The following is an 18,377-nucleotide window of genomic DNA, read 5'->3' as shown; positions in this document are numbered from 1 at the left end:
TGAACTGAAATCTGTCGGACCCTTGCAGCTCAATGCATTTCTCTATCTGTCAAAATGTTTTATGATTTTCTGCTCGGAGCACACCATGTAATCTGCACTCTTCACACTCTTGAGGTTGTAATAGCCTGCCTGTTGCACCAAAGACGACTACTTCTTCTGAAAGCCCCAATATTAATTATCTGGGCACTATAAAACAGAACCTCACTGCATGGACACCATAGCCACTCCTCATGCAGCCCTCCTAGTCGCCATACCACAAGCTGGCGCCTAATCCCACCGCGGGCTCCTCCCTTTCTGATCATGTACTAGCTCATCTGGATTTGCTCCTACTGATTCTTTCTGCCTCCTCCTTAAGTACTTCACCTACCTCCTGTGGTTCCTTCAAGAAACTCCCACCCTCCAACAGATCTCCAACTCCTTCCATCTGCCTGTTGTAACACACATCTCCTTTCGTCTGGGCTCCAACCTCCTCCATCAATCTTCCTACCTCGTTTTTAAATTTTCCAACCTTCTTCTTCAACTTGCTGACTTCCTCCAACAACCTCCTTGCACTCACATTGACTCTGCCAAACCCCTTTGAAAATACCGGCACATCCTCCTTAACCTCTCCACCCAACTCGTTAACTTCGACAACCTTCAACAATGTTTTCACCTCCTCCTGAACTCTTCCAACCTTTTCTGCCAGTTCTCCTCTATCCTCCTCCTCTCCAGATGGTATTCCCTCCTCAAATCTTCCTCTTCCTCCAACAACTCTATAGCTTTTAAGCCTTTGTCTTCTCCTCCTTCCTTAACCTCCTCCAAAAATCTGGATGTTAATCATTCCAACTCAATACTTTCTATCCAACCTTCTTCCTTCCTTCTACTCCACACCAGCTTCCTCGCCACCTCCTTCTCCCCATCTAAGATGCTACCAGTTCCCCACCACACTCTGCTCCTTCAGCCGCCTCCACTCTGCTCTACACTATTCCTTCTCCAGCTCTCTCCAAAAGCTGCCCGCACTCTTCCCAAGCGACCCGCAAAATGACTGGGTTTGAAACTGCCTTATAGTGATATAGCCCCTCCTCTGGGCTACTCTTCAAGGCAGCAGTTGTGACTGTAAGGGAGGGCCCCACTTGGAATGGCTTCAGCAAGTTTCTTCTTGCAATTCTCCTGTGGGTGGGCTTAATGGGACAGAGCTTGAATGAGGTGGGTCAGCCATATAGGCTTTTATTAGTTTGCCTGCTGCCTACAGCTCTCCATCCATGACTGCTGCTGGAAGGTTCTCTGCATTGTCCTTCTCCTGTGTTTCTCAGGTCCATTCTAATCTTAAAAACACCTTTGGAGAGAGATGGAGATTGTAGTAATGGTTCCTCTCCTTTGGTTTTAAGACGGGGTGGCGGTGCATTGTCTGCCCTCTTGTGAGCAAGGCATGTGGGTTGCTCTGTGCTGTGTGCCTTAGAGTTTGAAAAGCCCTCCTCTGGGTTGGCACACACTCTGCCCCAGATAGCCTGTCCCTGTAACGGCGAAGGGGGTTTCCCACACCATCCCAGGTTTTCCTTCAGCCACCCCGTGGGATTCTGGGAGATGTAGTCCTCCCTTTCCAGCTTCATGGGAGAACTCTGGGTGGCCTGTCTCATTGAGGGTGGGGTCCCTTTATGTGGGATGAAGGCTACCATGTGAGCCATTTAAGTGTCTCCACTATAACTAAGGGAATTCAGTTCCCCCCCCTCACACCCACCCACCCACACATAATGACTGGACGTACACACACACTCAGAATGATTGATGGTCAAAACACGCACATAACAGATGTCAGCACAACCACACCACACACAATGGATGGCAATATACAGAACCATCAGAACAACAGTTTGCAATACACAACCAACACACACACGCCATCACACACACACACACACGCGCATGGCATCACACACACACACACACACGTGCATGGCATCACACACACACACACACATGTATGGCATCACACACACACATGGCAAAATACACACACACCAATTGCTGGCAGTGTACGCTGTGAGAAACCTGAAGGTGTCTCATCTGCTAGTCCCAGAGGATCTGTCATTCAGGGAGCCAAGACACAGCCATCACTTTTGGATCCAGTTCCTGGGGATGGACCAGTGCGGGAGGATTACCTGGATGAGGGGTCTTCGGAGAGTGGAAGTGGGACATTGGGTGGCGAGATGCGGTATCCCTTTCCCTTTAACACTTTACCCTATCCTACCAGGTAGGATACTTAGGCACTCAACCCCTTCCTCCAGCACCCCTTTCCCAACACAAACACTTTCTCATGGACAGCTCGCTGTGAGAGAAAACGGACTAACCCCCAAGACGTATACCTGACGTGTCCCAATACAATTGTCAGAAAGGCTCAGGCAATTACTGATCATTACACACACCTGACTTCCATCACACTTCCCCACACGGATAAAAGGCGGAGCATGAAAGCACACTCTGAGCAAGGCAAAGCAGAAAAGGAATTAGCAGTTCCAAGAGAGCAGTTTAATACAAGGCTGAAGACGGCCAGACAGTAGAGGATTGCAAGGTGGGAAGCACCCTTGACCATTTTCAAGGAAAGACTGTATCTTTCATGAGCCTTCAAGAATAGGAAACATAAGACCTGGAATCAAATTCCTAAGAAGCCTGCATTGTGTGTCGGAGGTACCCGGGGCTCTCCCGTGTCGATAGTCAAGGCGGGGAGAATCGACTGCCGCTGTGGTACTGTTCTTAGCTCCTACAACAAAGCAGTATCAGTGAAGTCAGCACATCCGGTGAGTTGGGGAGACTGATACAAGACCGGTCTGTGTGGAAACCAAGGTTGCAAGGGGAAACATTGTATAAAGAAAATTGGAGAGAACAGTGTCTGGAGCGTATGTGGCAAGAGACACAAATAATTAAAACAGCAGATGAGTGACTGAAATTTAAGGCTAAGATATGATACCATAGACAGAGTGGTTCGGCATCACGTGGATGCTCATTCGAACGTCTCTGTTAGGTATCCAACAAAAAAGGTGACAAATGTTAAACAGAAGGAATTGTGAAATCACAGCAGTCTTGCAACGGGTGAAACCAAACCCTGTGCACATTCGAAAGTCTTTGATACTAGAAGTAAATTGAAATTGGTCCTAGCTCGGCTGAGGGAGACTTACTGTGCTAGAAGGATCTGAGCACAGCTGAGGGGGGAGGGTCCGGGGTGAGTAGTGAATCGCCCGAAGTGACTACTTATGAAAATAAAGAGGAAAAGAAATTGTTGTTTATCTTAGTTGCATCAGGCCCTCTGAGTGAAGAGACTTTGAGAAGCGGGGAGACTTGCGCACCGAAGGCCCTGATGCTGATTGAACTGTATCCTCATCCTAAAGAAGCCAGAGCCTGTGCTACGCTCGAGTGAACCGCCTTGTCCCGTGCAGAAAACGTGGGGAAAGGAGGCCAATGGCCTGAACATCCTGACATATCATTTTGAACACTTCTTTCTTTTTTCATAAACATTATTCCCACACTATTTGTAATTAGATTTAAGGATTTGTAATAGGTTTTTTAGTATTGGCCCTTTTACTTTGACAAGACACCACTAGGACTGCCTTATTATTATTTGATGGTAGCAGCTTGCTCCCATCTGTAGATTTAGGATTAGATAGGCATTTATCAAGCCCTTTTTTGAAGTTCAATAAACACCCTTGAACTATGGTCACTTGTGCCTGTCTTACTGTTGATACCATGCCTTCCTTACAACACACATACACACGAAACAATGTATGTGTCGGGCTGAGAGTTCCAGACTGTCATCTGCAGAAGCTGCTGAACCCCCAACAGTCCCCCCAAAGTGTAATGCACAGAACTAATGTCAAATACGATTCTGCATGTTTCACTCCCAAGGGAACGGGATAAAATAAGAAAACACCACGTTGCTCCAAACAGTTTCACCACCGAACCTGCATATGGAGGACAGAGAAAACATTCCACCTTTTAGATTTAGTTATTTATGATTTACCTGGGCCTCACATAAATATCCAAAACATATTCGCTAAGAAACCATACCTGGTACTCCTCTACTAACTGCCTAGAGGAGATCAAATACTTGCTAGAAGTTCTGTCTACGAGTTGCAGCCTTAAACTCCCATGCCATCTGTTGCTGCTCCTGTGACACCTCTGCTGATTTGAGTACTGCTCCTTACTCCTACTGATTTCCCTGGGAAACTGTCTCTGTCTGGAAATCTCAGAAGTTGGTCTGTATCAGTTATTTGACTGAGAAGGCTGTTCACTGTACCCACACAAAGTTACTTTTTCTTTTCCAGGTTCTCTGTTTTCAGGTTACTCTGAAATGTTTACTTTACCTTTTGAAAACAAAACTTCTATTTTCTTTTGAGTATCTGTCTCTTTCAAGTCTTTGAACTCGTTTAGAGTCTCCTTCTTAATTCCGGGCTAATGCGTAATGTCTTCAGACGTATCGCGCACACGTGCCGTAACTTGAAGATAGACGTCAAAACCGCGCATGCGTGCCGTGTCTTCAAGTTAGTGTCCGCTCACGCATGCTAAAATCAGATGCTAGAAAGTTGATCCGCGCATACGCGCAATAACCAAATGCCAGATAGTTGATCCGCGCATGCGCGCAATATGTTCACTTAGGTTGGCCCATCGCACACGTGGGCTAACCACCAAGATTATTTGCTGTACCGCACACGCACGCAAAATGTACACACTAGCAGGCCCCTCCGCGCATGCGGGCTAACCACCAAGATTATTTGGTGTACCGCGCACATGCGCAAAATGTACACGCTAGTAGGCCCCTCCGCGCACGTGGGCTAACCACCAAGATTATTTGTTGTACCATGCATGCGCGCAAAATGTACACGATAGCAGGCCCCTCCGCGCACGCGCACAAAAAAACCTAACAAACGGAAAAAACCTCGGACTGAAGAACCGCATACTGACTCCAGCTCGCAGGCACCAACGTGGGCACGACTGTAAACACACAGGTTGCTACGATCAAGAACCGTACAGCTAGTGAACGCATGACACAGCTGTTGAGAAAGGCTGACGCGCGCGAACCGGTATCTTAGCAACCACACACACGGTTTGACGTAATGAAACAATTTACAGTTCAAACGTAGTATGAGCAAGACGCTCGCTAGATGAACAGTTTTTAGGGAAACCTTAGTTGGTTGATATTTACATCAGCACTGCCTTTTAGGAACTTATGAAGATATTTACAGTTAATTAACTTTTGAGATCTATGCAGAAAAAGAATAATGAAACTGAGGTTCAGTCACTTATCTTCTGGGTTCCTGTGAGAACTCCTGCTGGGTCAGCTTGCCTCCTAGTCTGCTCCTTTGTCTTCTAAAACGCAGTTTCGGCTGCAAACAGCCCAAAAGACCCTTTAGGCCTTAAAAACTGGAACAACCACAGAACATGTCCTCTCGGCTGGGCTTATAGACAATGAAAGGCAGTTTAGAATGCCCATTGTCTGCCCTTCTGAAGTCATCAGCCGATCAGGGCGCAAGCAGAGATCCTCCATTTTGGCTAGGGAAACCTTCCACACTCTGAAAGGGAAAGTTAAGGCCAAACCAATCTACATTAGAGGAAACAACTAGCACTCACACACACACACCTAGTCTAGAGAACCCGAACCTGACAGTATGGCAGCACACACATGCACATAACATACACAAGAAAACATAGCAGAAAACATACAGAACAATATGATAACACACAACAATGGATTGCAACACAAACATGCAACACCAAAAACATAGAATGGAACCACCCCCATACACATCCCAATGGATGTCAGCCCATCACACACTGTATGGCAACATACATACAACAACAGATGGCAATACACACAACAATGATGGATGGCACACACAGAAACACAAAGTACACACTAAGTCACACACTAATGCATGTCAGCACATGCAAACCATCAACAATAGATGGCAACACGCATATCCAACATTCGATGGTGACAGAAACACACACAACTGCGGATGACAGCAAACACACAACTGTGGAGGGCAGCGTACACAAAAACAAATGCACGCACACACACACACATCACCACCACCTGGAGCCCGTACCAAGCACCTTCTGCAGAGCTGCTGTAGACAAGGTGACAAGGTGGGAGGATTCAAGCATGCCACAAACAGTACCAAGGTTTGACTGATGGGGTTTGCCACAATCACAGGTTCATCTAATTGATTCTTGCCCTATGCACAGATTCCTAGTAGATGCCATTTTCACTGGCATAGGGGCAGATTCTTCACGTTCACAGGATTATCTGACAGATTCCTCACATGGAAGCCCCCGTCCCCCACATCCCCCCACGCACGCTCTGGGCAGCTTCCATTTGCTTGTTTTTAAGCTTGCCTGCCCCATGCCTCATCTTCACGCGCACCGGTTCAACTGTTGGGAATTCTACAAATACACCAGCTTATATGACAGGAGGGGGTACATTCCCAATGCCCCCTGCCTTGCTTTCCAGAATAGCTCCTTTCTGAGCTCAGAGAGAAAATGATAAGTCGCAGAGGCGTAGTAGGATTGTCTAACGAGTGGGGCCTGGAGCTCATGTAGTTGGGCACACCACAGTGACATTAACATCTGTAAATGCCCACACAGCGCTGCGGGTGGACCTTGCCCGCTCAGGCCCTACCCTGTCTACGCCTCTGATAAGTCGCCGCCCCACTTGGTGCGTGATCGGGCCTCCTGCCCTAGGCAGTGACACGTGCCTTGTGCTGGATCACTCAGAAGTTTCGTGTATCCTTTATTTCACGAATAATTAAAAGGCTGGACCAGTCGCATGTCATTACTGCATTAAACAGGTGATCGCCAGCTTCACTGAAAGCTGGAGGCCTCGTGCCAAGGAGCTGCAGGCTCCACTTGAGCAGAAAACCTCCTGACAGGAAGACAAATGAAATATTTAGAAATATGTGGAATTTGGGCGGCGGCCAAGCAGCTGATCATTTTTTCAGATTTGAGACATATACTTGGAATATTTGTATTATCTGGCGAATCGTGCAGGCTATCCACACAGACCATCCCAGCAGCTTTCCCTGAGGCCCTGTGCAACCTAGGGTCATGCAGTCTACATGCAAAAACGCCCCCGCTATAGAGCTCAGGCTAACGCGCCATGCATGCCAGTCGCAATAACAAGGGCACACCCTGTATGCCAGCCATGACCACAAGAGTTTCTGCTAGCGTACACTATGCATGCCAGTCATGCCCTCTGTGCACTTACACAGTGTGTGCCAATCACGGCCCCAGCAGATCCTGCTATCTCACACAATCAATGCCAGCCATGAACAGAAATGTTTCCACTTATTCACTCCATGCGTGCCGTGCCAGTCACAACCACTAGGGCGTATGCTAAGCCACACCATGCATGCCAGCCATGACCACGAGGGCTCTCGCTAACTCGTAGCATGCATCCCAGTCACAAGCACCCACTACTTGCGCTAACTCGCGCCATGCATGCAAGTCGAAAACAGTGGCCTCCCACTGACTCTACCTCGTATCCCTCAGCATCATACCTGCCTCCATTTGAAAATGAAAAACCCTGAGATGTCTGCCCCGCCCACAGCCACACAGGACTCCGCCCCTTTGCACACGGCCCGGCCCACTTGTTAACATTTGCAGTTTGCACTTTACAGTGGCCTGCAAACCTGATGGCTGTGGTTCAATCCCTGCGGTCTTTAATTCATGAATTCACTTTAGCTGGGGGGGACAGAGTCCCACCCTCTGAAAAAAGTGGGTGGACTCAGTCCACCTGCGTGTTCCCTGTTCCCTAGACTTGAGCCCTGGCAAACTGGTCAAAAAAATGAAAGCTGAAAAAATAAGAAACGCGGAATACTGCTTTTGCCTGCTTGCATATAGTTTGCAGTGGCCCATTTAATTCTTTCAGACTGGAATGTGCGGGGTACCTTTTGGAGAGAACAGCTGTTTGTGAAGGGGTTACACATCAGAAATGCTGACATGAACATATGAGCTATTCCATAGGTGACATTGTGAGCAGTCCTGTTTGTCCAGGAACTTCATTCTTCCTGTGCCTGATAAAGTGATCAGAAGATTACAAAAGCTTGCCAATAAATGACAGTGTTAGGTTAACTAATCACCTTGTTGCCTTTTTTGATCAAAACCTTTTATATAACCCATGGCTAACAGGGTACACGCAAACTGAACTGTATATATAGCACTGAAGGATAGGGTGTCCCATAAAATATTGATAAACAGGAAAGGAGCTCTGCATAAGTTCCCATATTGAGTTGAAAGCATCCCAAGTGGGATGCATCAGTCACACCAACGTCATCCTACTTTTCTCGCTCGCGTGCTTGCATTCTTGCAAACTCTTTACCCTCATCCTCAAGAGGACTCATGCCATCCTCTGTTGACTTTTCTTTCCCCCTTTGCAGTATTTTCTCTTCTGTGTTTTGCACTGGGATACATTGCATCCCTTCACTACTCTGGAAAGGTCTTTCTTTTCCTTCTTCTTGATGTCGTGTGTTCATCTCTTCTTCCCACTCTCCATCTTCCTCCCCTTATTGATCAACAATATTGCATGTTTTACCACCTGCCGCCTAAAAAAAACCTCCCTTTTTGTCTCACATATGTGCCAGTTATCCCTCCCGATCAATTTTCTTCTGGCTTCTTTGAAGGCACGACAAGTTTATTTATTTATTTATGTATGTATGTATGTATGTATGTATGTATGTATGTATGTATGTATGTATGTATGTATGTATGTATTTCATTTCTAAAGCACACAAGCAAGCCTGAGGTACTGAGGCGTTAATGTAAGGCTGTGCAGAGAGGGCTTGCTCTTGCGTTCTTTGCTGCGAGTCCACGCGTGTGAATCACATGTTGGGAGTGGGGGGGGCTACAAAGTCCCAGCGTGGCTCACCACATTAGCATAGTCCTTGCTTTCTGATTTAAGCTGATCCCAAGGTGTCGAAGGGCATTTGCAATGCACCTCTCAGGGCACTAATGCACTTTCTCCCTCTTCACCAGGTGAAGGACACGATTGGCTATGATACCCTTGGACACTGCTTCTTCCTGGAAGATGGCGTCGAGCAACGTAATACGTTTGACCACAACCTGGGGCTACTCACCAAGCCAGGAACCCTCCTGCCCACAGACCGCAGCGAGTCCATGTGCCTGGCCATGCGAAGCAACGTCTTTGGGAGCTATGTGCCTGTGCCCAGCACTGACTGCATGTGAGTTCTCTCGGGCGAGGACCTAGCATCTACTGCATTCAAGCGCTGTGTGGTGGCAAGCCTGACTGCATGGGGTCCACTGGGCTGGGATGGAGACTAACGGCATGAAGGCCCTATATAGCTGGGTTGGTGCATCGACTGCTTCTGATTTCTGGGGGATGGGATATTGACCTTAAGTCAGACAGGTCTGCCTGCCTTTATGTCCCCTGTGCAACTGTTTTTGAGTACCATCTCCACGTGAGAACTGTATGCTGCGTGCCGAGCACACACTGGATCCGGGTCATATGGGGTAGAGGGGTAGAAGGCTGGGCATGAGTGAGTCCTGTGGGACAGGGGTGAGCACCAAGTGCATTAGAGTTCTGTGGGTCTGGGTGGAGTTTAGACTGCACGTGTGTGCTGTGTGGCTGGGAGCTAAACTCTGAATGGATGAAACTCATGTGGGTCAGGAGATAGAGTACCCACTACCGGAGTAATGTATGGTCTGAGCCTCCGCACAAACTACATACTTGAACGTCCTGCGGGGGCAGGGCCAGTCGGGTGATATCCTTGGGACAGTGGTTGAGTACTCATAGCATATGAGTTCTGTGGGTCTGGGACTAGGAGTCCTCTGGGGTGCGGGGGGTGCTGAGTCCTCGAATGAGTCTTGTTGTGAAAGAGGGGTGAGGGAATCCTGCACATTCATAGTATAATCTGAACCCTGTCGGTTTCGGGTTTGAAGCCCCGAACGAGTCCTGTGTCATAGGGGTTGGGGGATGGAGGGTTCGGCCCATGTAAGAATGAAACATGCCGCTAGCAATTTAGGACTGTCAGAAAGCTCCATCTTTTAAGGGAACCTTTTCCCCTGACAACCCAGAAACCACATCTTGATATTTAAGCTGCATCTCGTGCTCCGCGCGCCACTGTTCCCCAATGGGTAACAATGCCAAACAGTCGGGATGACCATGAACAGTTATATAGACGCTGGGATCGACCAATATGACACTTTAGTGGTGTACCAAGAATGAATTAAGCTATTCTCAGTCAAACTACTCAAGGGTGAAATAACTTTTTTACTCAACTATAAAAACTACACAATATAATTAAACAGCAAGGGTATTTTTGATACAAATCATAACTTTACCCGTTTAACCGGAAGTCCGTAAATGGTAATAAAGTGTTGTGAAAGTGTTTTTTTGTTGCTAGGCATGAACCATCTTACTCTAGCTCCTTGTCTCCTTTGGGGTCAACAGCCCTGTAGGCTAACCTTGTGTAACACATTTCTCAGCCTGACTCTTTGGGTAAAGGGTTGTGTAGCCATAAGGGCCTTTTTTACGCTGCCCGCTAAGCAGTGCTGGGCCCAGGAAAGAACAGGAAGAATCCCCGGGCTTACCTCACCACAAGGCAGACATGTGGCAAGGGGGTTGCCACAAAAAGCAAACCTATGGCGCCATCCCTTTAAGGCACACTCAAAATGGCGGACCATTCAACTCCGAATAGTGGGGCCCTATCCTTGCTTTGTCCTAAAATGCTATGTTCTTGCACAAAGCACTGTTGCCACCTGCATGGTGGCTCTCTGGCGGATCTGTAATGCAAGGAGGGTGGCAGGATATGTTAGTAGGATTGAGCTGGCAAAAAGCAAGAGAGCTGTGATTTGCTGTTGGTAGATTGAGTTCGGAGAAGCCGGTCACTGAGTGCAGGACTGTTTTTCAGTTGGTAGTCACCATGTGGTGTTGGATGAGATTAGGTCTGGTTTGTATCGTCCGGGCGTGAAGTGCGCGCAGTTTATGGTGCTCTGGAGGTATGGTTGTGTTTAGTTCAGAGTTTGAGAAGGTCCATGCAGAAGGGTGAGTGTTTAGTACTGTTAGTTAGTGGTAAAATCCTCACTCCCTCACTCCCTGGTATGGGATTGTGGGAAGCATGGGGAAGAAGAGTGACAGAAGGACGTGGTAAAGAAGAGGGTTTACGGTGGGAACCGCAGGGAACAGAAAAGCCCAGAAACGGTGGAAAAGAGCTCCAACGTGTGTGTGTGAGTAACTGCACTCAGACCGTTCCATTTATCAACCACATTATGAGTGGGCAAGGCCAGAGGAGACAATGGATCACAGAGCTCCTCTGTGCTGGCTCGCTCCAGTGCACGTGACAAGTACAATCCAAGATGGCGACAAGATAAATGCGCCGTTTCACCGCCCTGCATAATAAAGAGGCCAATAAATCTGCAGGGAAACTTCCGGGAAATAGAACGTAACCACCGTGTTTTTGCATGCAAGGTCCCACCCACCTGAGATTAGGGAAGCAAGGGCAGTACCCTGGGGTGGGCCCACGGCCCAGATGGGCTGCAAGGCATTTCAGAGAGGTGTGGGCATTTCCAGACGATGGATGCGCGGGGCAGCAGGATGGAGCGGCAAAGTTAGAGAGAGGGAGGTGAAACGGGGGAAAAGGAGGAGGCAGAGGGGAGGAGGATAGAAGGAGGACAAGATCAGAGGAGAGATGACGACTAAAAAAGATGTGGTGAGGAAGAAATTAAGAAACATCCAACAAGGAGGAGAGTGACACAGTGGAAGGGGCGAGTAAAGTGGACCTGTCAACCAGTAGGGAGGAGAGTACATAGCAGGTGATGACGAAGAAGCTGGGGAGTATGGTGGGGAGAATCAAGAGATGGGAAGGAGGCTGAGGGGAGAGGGGGAGAGTTGGAGAGAAATAACAAGCCCATGGCAGAGGACTGAGGAATTAGAACTAGTCGAGCAGACACCTGGCAAGAACATGGGAGATTAGAGGAGAGGAAGCAGAGCCCTCTTAAATACGAGATCATGAAGGTGGCAGAGGAATGCTGTGTGCTGGGGAACAGAGCCTGGTCCCCCAAACAAGAAAAGGAGATACAATACTAACCTGCAGGCCAGGCTACGGTGACCTGACCTTAGTGGAAACTCGGGGGCTTGGTCTGGCAGCACTCGGCCCTCTCCCTTGCTGCTAACTAGACCTAACGTGCAGGCTTTCCTTGTCGCTGAGACCCGGGAGGAAGGGTTTCTTGAGAACTGTAGGAAACATGACGAGAAGAAGTCCTCCACCTGAAGGAACCAGGAAACGAGGAAAGAAGCACAGGGCCACTTGAATCCCTGAGACTGTGGGTGACTTAGAATTGACAAATGCCTCCTTGAAGGGGTTAATTCCCAGATTCAAAGCATTGTTGTTGAAGATGTAACTTGCTTTTCTGGCATAGGTTTCGTGTGAACTCAGATTCTTGAAACGATGTCAGTAACAAGCCCAGAGATTCCAGGTGTTATAGCAGAGGGTGAGCAAACACTGAAACATTGAGTTGTATCTTTGAAGATTTACCTGGAGGGAGAATTCTAATACCTGGAACTAGGAAAATGATGGGGCTTCTGCCAAGAGAAGCCACCCAAGCAGCATCACCTAACAACTGGTTGAGATCCAGAAACCACACCCCCTGAGAATCACCTGCGGTAGCAGGAGGGGACCCCCGGGGGTTGTAAGGGCTCTGGGGCAGTTTCTACCCTAAATAAATACTTGCATACATGTTCCTAATCAGTGTCTTGCTTCCAGAGCTCAGTGCTTGGTCTCGGAGGGCAGGCAGGGTTCCAGTATGGAGCGCTGAGCAAGACCTTTCTTGCTGGGAGTCTTGTAGATGGAAGGTGGAAGTGAACAGTGCTTTTCATAGTGTCTGAATTCTCACACGCCTGACTGGAGGAGCCAGCATCCAGGAATCCCCCCAACACACACAGAACCTTACCCATCCTGGGGCATCTTCTGAATACCACAGGAATCGTCTGCTTCCTGACCTGCTGTTCTGCAGCAGGCCGCGGTGGCACAGCTTCCACTTGATGTGGCATGGGAGAAGGTTGACTTTGCTCTTGGAGACAAGAAGGGCATCCGCCCCATCAGGGGGCCGTCCCATGGACTTTTAAAGGCAAGTACATGAAAGACTCCTCATGTTGGACAGTGAGGTCTCCCCCTATGTGCACATCCTTTGCGTTCTCTAGATTCATCAAGATGGCGGCTGCCCTGGGCCAACGGTTGGAACAATCTGCAGTCGATCCAAATGGCACTGATGGGGCTGCAGCTTTGGGGAAGAAGGGTTCCTCAGCTTCCAAAAGGACACTTGCTTGCCGGCTTCTCTGCGGCAGCTGCAGGTGTTTGGCATTGGTCTTACTCCTAAGGGGTCATGGTGCAGGAATGTATGATTGCCCTGTGCCTGTTTGTGAGTTGCAATGCCCACCTCTGTAATATGAATGCCCCCACCCCATCTCAGAATCTCGAATCCTTGCCTAAAAATGGGCAGCATCAGCCGTGTGCCTAATCCAATCCCATCAAAGTGCCTTCATTTCAAAATAACACCTCTCCTTAGATTCTGGCTCCAATAGAAGAGTTGGTGGGGTGCTCCCAAGTTGCTGCTATCCCCATTTAGACAAAGGGGTACTTCTGTGGAAACATCAGCAACACAGGGATTGTGAAAAAGGACAGACCTTTCCCCTTTTGATGGCTATTGAGGGCATTTCCAAGTAAACCCCACCCTGTCAATTTAGGCCCATTCAGAATGTGATCTGCAGGGTGTCCAGTCAATTGGTCGACAGCAAACTGGTCGACTGCAATTTGGTCGACACCATTTGGTCCAATGCCAAATAATCGATTTTTTTTTTTTTTATATTTGTGTTTTGTGGGTTTTCGTGTGGGGAAAAAAAAGAAAAAAAAGGGGGTTGGGGGAAGGGGACCCCCCCAAAAAAAACCAAAAAAAGGGTAAAAAAAAAAAAATTCGACCATTTGGCATTCGACCAAATGGTGTCGACCAGTTGTCCTGTCGACCAAATGTTTTCGACCAATTGACTGGTAACCGATCTGCAGACCTGCCTACAGGGGGATTCCTTTGAGGGGATCTGCTGAGCCCATTCTTGCAGAACTGGAGACTCACTGCATCTGTGTCTGGAGCTTCTCTGCCGGATTCTCCTGATGCACACATGGAGCAGTAGAAGGCCTGGGAATCCGGAATAGCAGCCTCCATGAAAACATGGTAGCACAGTGTACATTTTCCAGGAGGACAACCCAGGTCCTACTTTGATCACGGATATCTCGCACCATGCGGGAAACTGTAGCAGAATGCAGATAAATGCAAGAAAAGGCACAGAACACTGTCTCCCTTGTGCTTTATTTCCAAGTGTACCCAAATGGAAAGAGCTTCATAGTCTCTCACATCTGTTCTGGACCCAGCCAATCCCAGCAACTTCAGGACCAAGCTTCAGCCTTTGGTACGGAGGTAAACACAATTGGATCTGTCAGGTTTGTAGGGATTTAGTAGGTCTGAAGGACGCCCGCGGATATATTGGTTATTAACAATACCTCTAGGAGTTGCGCTGCACACCAACCTCGAACCACGTGTCTATTGGAACCTGAGTAGTTAAGCCATGTGACAAATTAAGAGGGCTGGGCCTTGCCAAAGTGGATCCCAACAGTCTCCAAAAACTTCTCCCCAGCCAGCCCACTGCCCAGGCACGGGGACTTGCTCATTGATTGATGGAGAACGTGTGAAAGAAATGGATCTAGGAAATAAGATGTTGTATTCTCGGGGAGTGCAACTAAAGCATCACCCTTGTAAGCTGTGCATGTGTAACTGGGTATATATGGCTTGTTGATTTCAGACACGTTACTGTTAGTGTTGTGACAAATGAAATGAGCACCAGGCCTTGTGTACATTACATGCTCAGAAGGATTCCCACTTGAATCACTGCCACAGGCATATTTCTGAAATATACAAATCTGTTGTAATTCTTGTGTTCCCAAAATTCTCTTTGATTTTATGCAAAGCAGCAAGGACCCACTATTTTGCTATTTGCCCCACTCCCCTTTCTCATAGTGGATTTACTGACCAATTAAATTGTTTGTATACTGAAAGAGTGAATCATTTATGTACAGTGATTTATTTATAGACCACTCCAGAAAGATGTGTTTAAAATATGCAGGCTGAATACAGACACAATCACCTGCGACCATGGCGAGTGATCCAAAATAAATGTTTACTGGGCCTCGTGATGTGTTGTTTGGGTCAGGCTGCACCCTTTTTAGGCCATGCCAGCATTATTTAGGCCACACCCCCTTGTTAGAAGATCACCCTCGATTTGGCCTCCTACTCAAAGCACGGTTAATAACCCCTTTAAAGTGGTAGACGGGAGCTACACTTATTGTTTCTTGTCACAAGTCTTTAGATTCCTCAAATAATAAATGGGGGCCAACTCATGGCTAAATTAATCCTCCTGGCTCTGAGTGAGTTCTTTGTAGGAGGGGAGTTGGTGCCTTCAGGCAGTTTCATGTGGCCCTGTATACAGATTCTTCCCTCACAGGCTCCTCATAGTGAGTCCACGGCTCCAGGAGTAGCCTCAAGGGTCGTGTGATAAGCGATGCTGACCTAGAAACGTTTCTCCATGGCTCACGTTTGTGGGTATTTATAGCAGCACCTGATCCGCTTTCCCTGGAAGTGCAGTACCACGCCCACATGTTCGCCTCTGAGGCTGCATGGTTTGTTATGTTGATTTATACCGCTCACTGCTGCCGTTTGCATGGTCTCCAGGCGATCACGTGGCTCTGTAAGAAAAGTGGGTGTGGTTGTTTAATGAGGGAAGAGGGATAGGATAGAAGTTGTCCTCTTCTATGGATGCCTGCATTGTCAGAAGAAACCGGCGTCTGTGCGTGTCAGCTTCCTGGGTTTGCTTTGTTCTGTGCATTGATCTTATTGTGTACAGAGGGGTAGCGTCCAGTGTATGGGTTGTTTGTTGTTTGCAACTTCTTGGTCTTGTGGCATGTTAGCGGGGGGGGTGTGTGTTTTTGTGTGTAGTTTTGTTGGTCCTTTTGGGCGTGTGTAGTACATGAGAGGTATGCAAGTGTGGAGAAGAGGTGGGGGTGATTAGTTGGTTTCTGTTTGGCTCTGGGTGTGTGGTTGTTTTATCGTTGGTTCTTCGATCCCTATTGCCCCATGTTTGCTTAGTCAAGGTGATGACTAGGTCTAGATTAACTAGAGCGACACAGCAAAGGTCCCCATCTCATGACTGGGCCTATAACATCCAACTAAGAGTCATAACGGGCCACCAGCAAGTGTTTATCTGTGAATAGGCTCTGCCAATTACTGCGGGCTCACTCGGGTATCCCTTTGCATCTCACATCCTCATTCACTTTGTCTTCTATAGATGAGGCACAATGGGTCTAGGAGATGAAAGAGATCTGCAGTGGAGGTAGAAACCCAGAGGAAGTTGTGTAATTGATCAGCCCAACAGGTGGTTTCCTATCTAGAATTTCATCTGTAGAACTGCCTACATTTCATTGTGCCAATTTCATTGAAAAATGTCAAACCCATGTCACTTGTTTTAGGAAATCCCATATAACTAAACGCCCACTGTAATTTGGCCACTCCCTCCCACATGAACTTTTCCATATACCCCACCCTCCTGTTCCCCCTTCATCCCACTAACTTGTGCCTGGCCATACAAACAGCTCGAGACCACCTGGGCATCTTTAGGCACCCATATTCACTGCGACCATCATCTTGCGCTGATTTCTTGACCATGCCCCATTGCTACTCCAACCTCGAGCTACTATCCTCGGCCTAAGTTTTACATGAAAATGCTTTAGATTAAATTGTTTTGAGTTAGAAATTGTAATAAGGTGAAACATTGTAACAATGCATGTGTCTCGATGAAATGGTTGGATTGCAATGAAAATATAGTTTCCCTGCGTGCAGGACAGTGCATATCCCTGCATGCAGGACAGTGAACATCCCTGCGTGCAGGACAGTGCACATCCCTGCGTGCAGGACAGTGCATATCCCAGCGTGCAGGACAGTACCTATCCCTGCGTGCAGGACAGTGCATATCCCTGTGTGTAGGACAGTGCATATCCCTGTGTGCAGGACAGTGCATATCTGCATATCCCTGCGTGCAGGACAGTGCATATCCCTGCGTGCAGGACAGTACCTATCCCTGCATGCAGGACAGTGCATATCTCTGCGTGCAAGACAGTGCATATCCCTGCGTGCAGGACATTGCATATCGGGTAGACATACAACGTCTACTGTTTAGAGATTTAAAACCCATCACGTTAAACCTTAAGACGGTCTTTGAACACCTAAAGCCATTAACTCTTTCATAGGCCTTCCATGGGAGGTGGTTGGTGGCCTCTGACCTTGAAGGGGTGGGTTGCTATGGTAACTATTCCTGCATGACACCCTATCAGGAGCTGGGCATGATGGCCCAGGGGTACGTGTACAGTGCCAGGGTGACCAGATTAAAAAAGTTAAAAACCGGGACAGGACAACTAACATACAAGTGGGACTAACTCTTGAAAGGGGCTGTCAAGGCACTACGCTTCTGTAGCATTTGGAGGAGAAGGGGTTTCGGTGTTACTGTTCAAAGAAACACATATAATTAATTAATCACAAACTAAAACTATCTTAGGTTGTAAAATGCAGCATTTCTTATGTGTGAGATTGTGCCTTCCTTCCTGCCACCTATGAAGACCGACTACCAAAAACTGGGACCACCGCAGTTTCCAATGGGAACATACTCTTGACAGGCTGTGGGGGGTGGCGGGGTGGGACAGGATGTGGGGGGTTTGGCGGGGGGTAATGGGTGCCAGTTGTGTACTCTTGTCTCTTTGTTGAATGGAATTTCAAACCTAGCTCTGAACTGTGGGGGTCCGGCTGTGAGCGCAGCCTGTGCCCCAAATGGCTGAGCACAGAGAGATCTCTGCACGAGTTGGGTGTGTGTCATCTCGTGATAGCACACGCAGGCCTCCCCAGTATGTCGGAGGATCTCGCAGAAGAAATGCCCGCGAAGAACCAGGGCAGATACATTAACCGATATCACGCGCACTCATCGGGTGACCGGTATTTGTTTTCTGGTAATAAACACGCGCGTTCCCCCGAAGCCCGACTGCAATGACCTGATGCAGGCACGGGGCTGCGCTGAGAAGCGGTGCATGCATTCCTTACCAGCTGGCCACGCGCGCCCAGGGCCCTTCGCTGAAGCATTCGCTGCATAGAGAGCATACCTCCCTGACGTTTTCCCATTTCTGTTTTAGGGCAGTAAGCACCTTCTGGATCGCAAACCCCAACAACACCTTAATAGGGAACGCAGCCGCCGGAGCCCAGGTAATAATCCCCCATTCCCCGGTGAGCTTCCTGCCCGTGCGTGATGG

General features: G+C 48.2%; 2 protein-coding genes across 3 annotated transcripts in view; both read left to right on the top strand.

The window, feature by feature from the left end:
- Nucleotides 1-18,377, top strand: part of CEMIP (cell migration inducing hyaluronidase 1) — an 867,705-nt gene that overhangs the window by 98,974 nt on the left and 750,354 nt on the right. The gene's annotated exons all lie outside the window — the stretch shown is intronic.
- The window catches only part of LOC138504001 (inactive cell surface hyaluronidase CEMIP2-like), a 721,493-nt gene that overhangs the window by 416,946 nt on the left and 286,170 nt on the right, over nt 1-18,377 (top strand). For both annotated transcript variants that reach the window (XM_069624166.1, XM_069624167.1), the window contains exons 10-11: nt 9,001-9,206; nt 18,261-18,330. In XM_069624166.1, coding sequence (XP_069480267.1) covers nt 9,001-9,206; nt 18,261-18,330 — 276 coding nt within the window. The remainder of the gene's footprint in view (nt 1-9,000; nt 9,207-18,260; nt 18,331-18,377) is intronic.

This window comes from Ambystoma mexicanum, chromosome 11 (genome assembly GCF_040938575.1).
Source record: "Ambystoma mexicanum isolate Mex_15411 chromosome 11, UKY_AmexF1_1, whole genome shotgun sequence".
Taxonomy (NCBI): domain Eukaryota; kingdom Metazoa; phylum Chordata; class Amphibia; order Caudata; family Ambystomatidae; genus Ambystoma; species Ambystoma mexicanum.
Note: the sequence above shows the minus strand (reverse complement) of the source record. Positions and strands in the feature narration are given on the sequence as shown.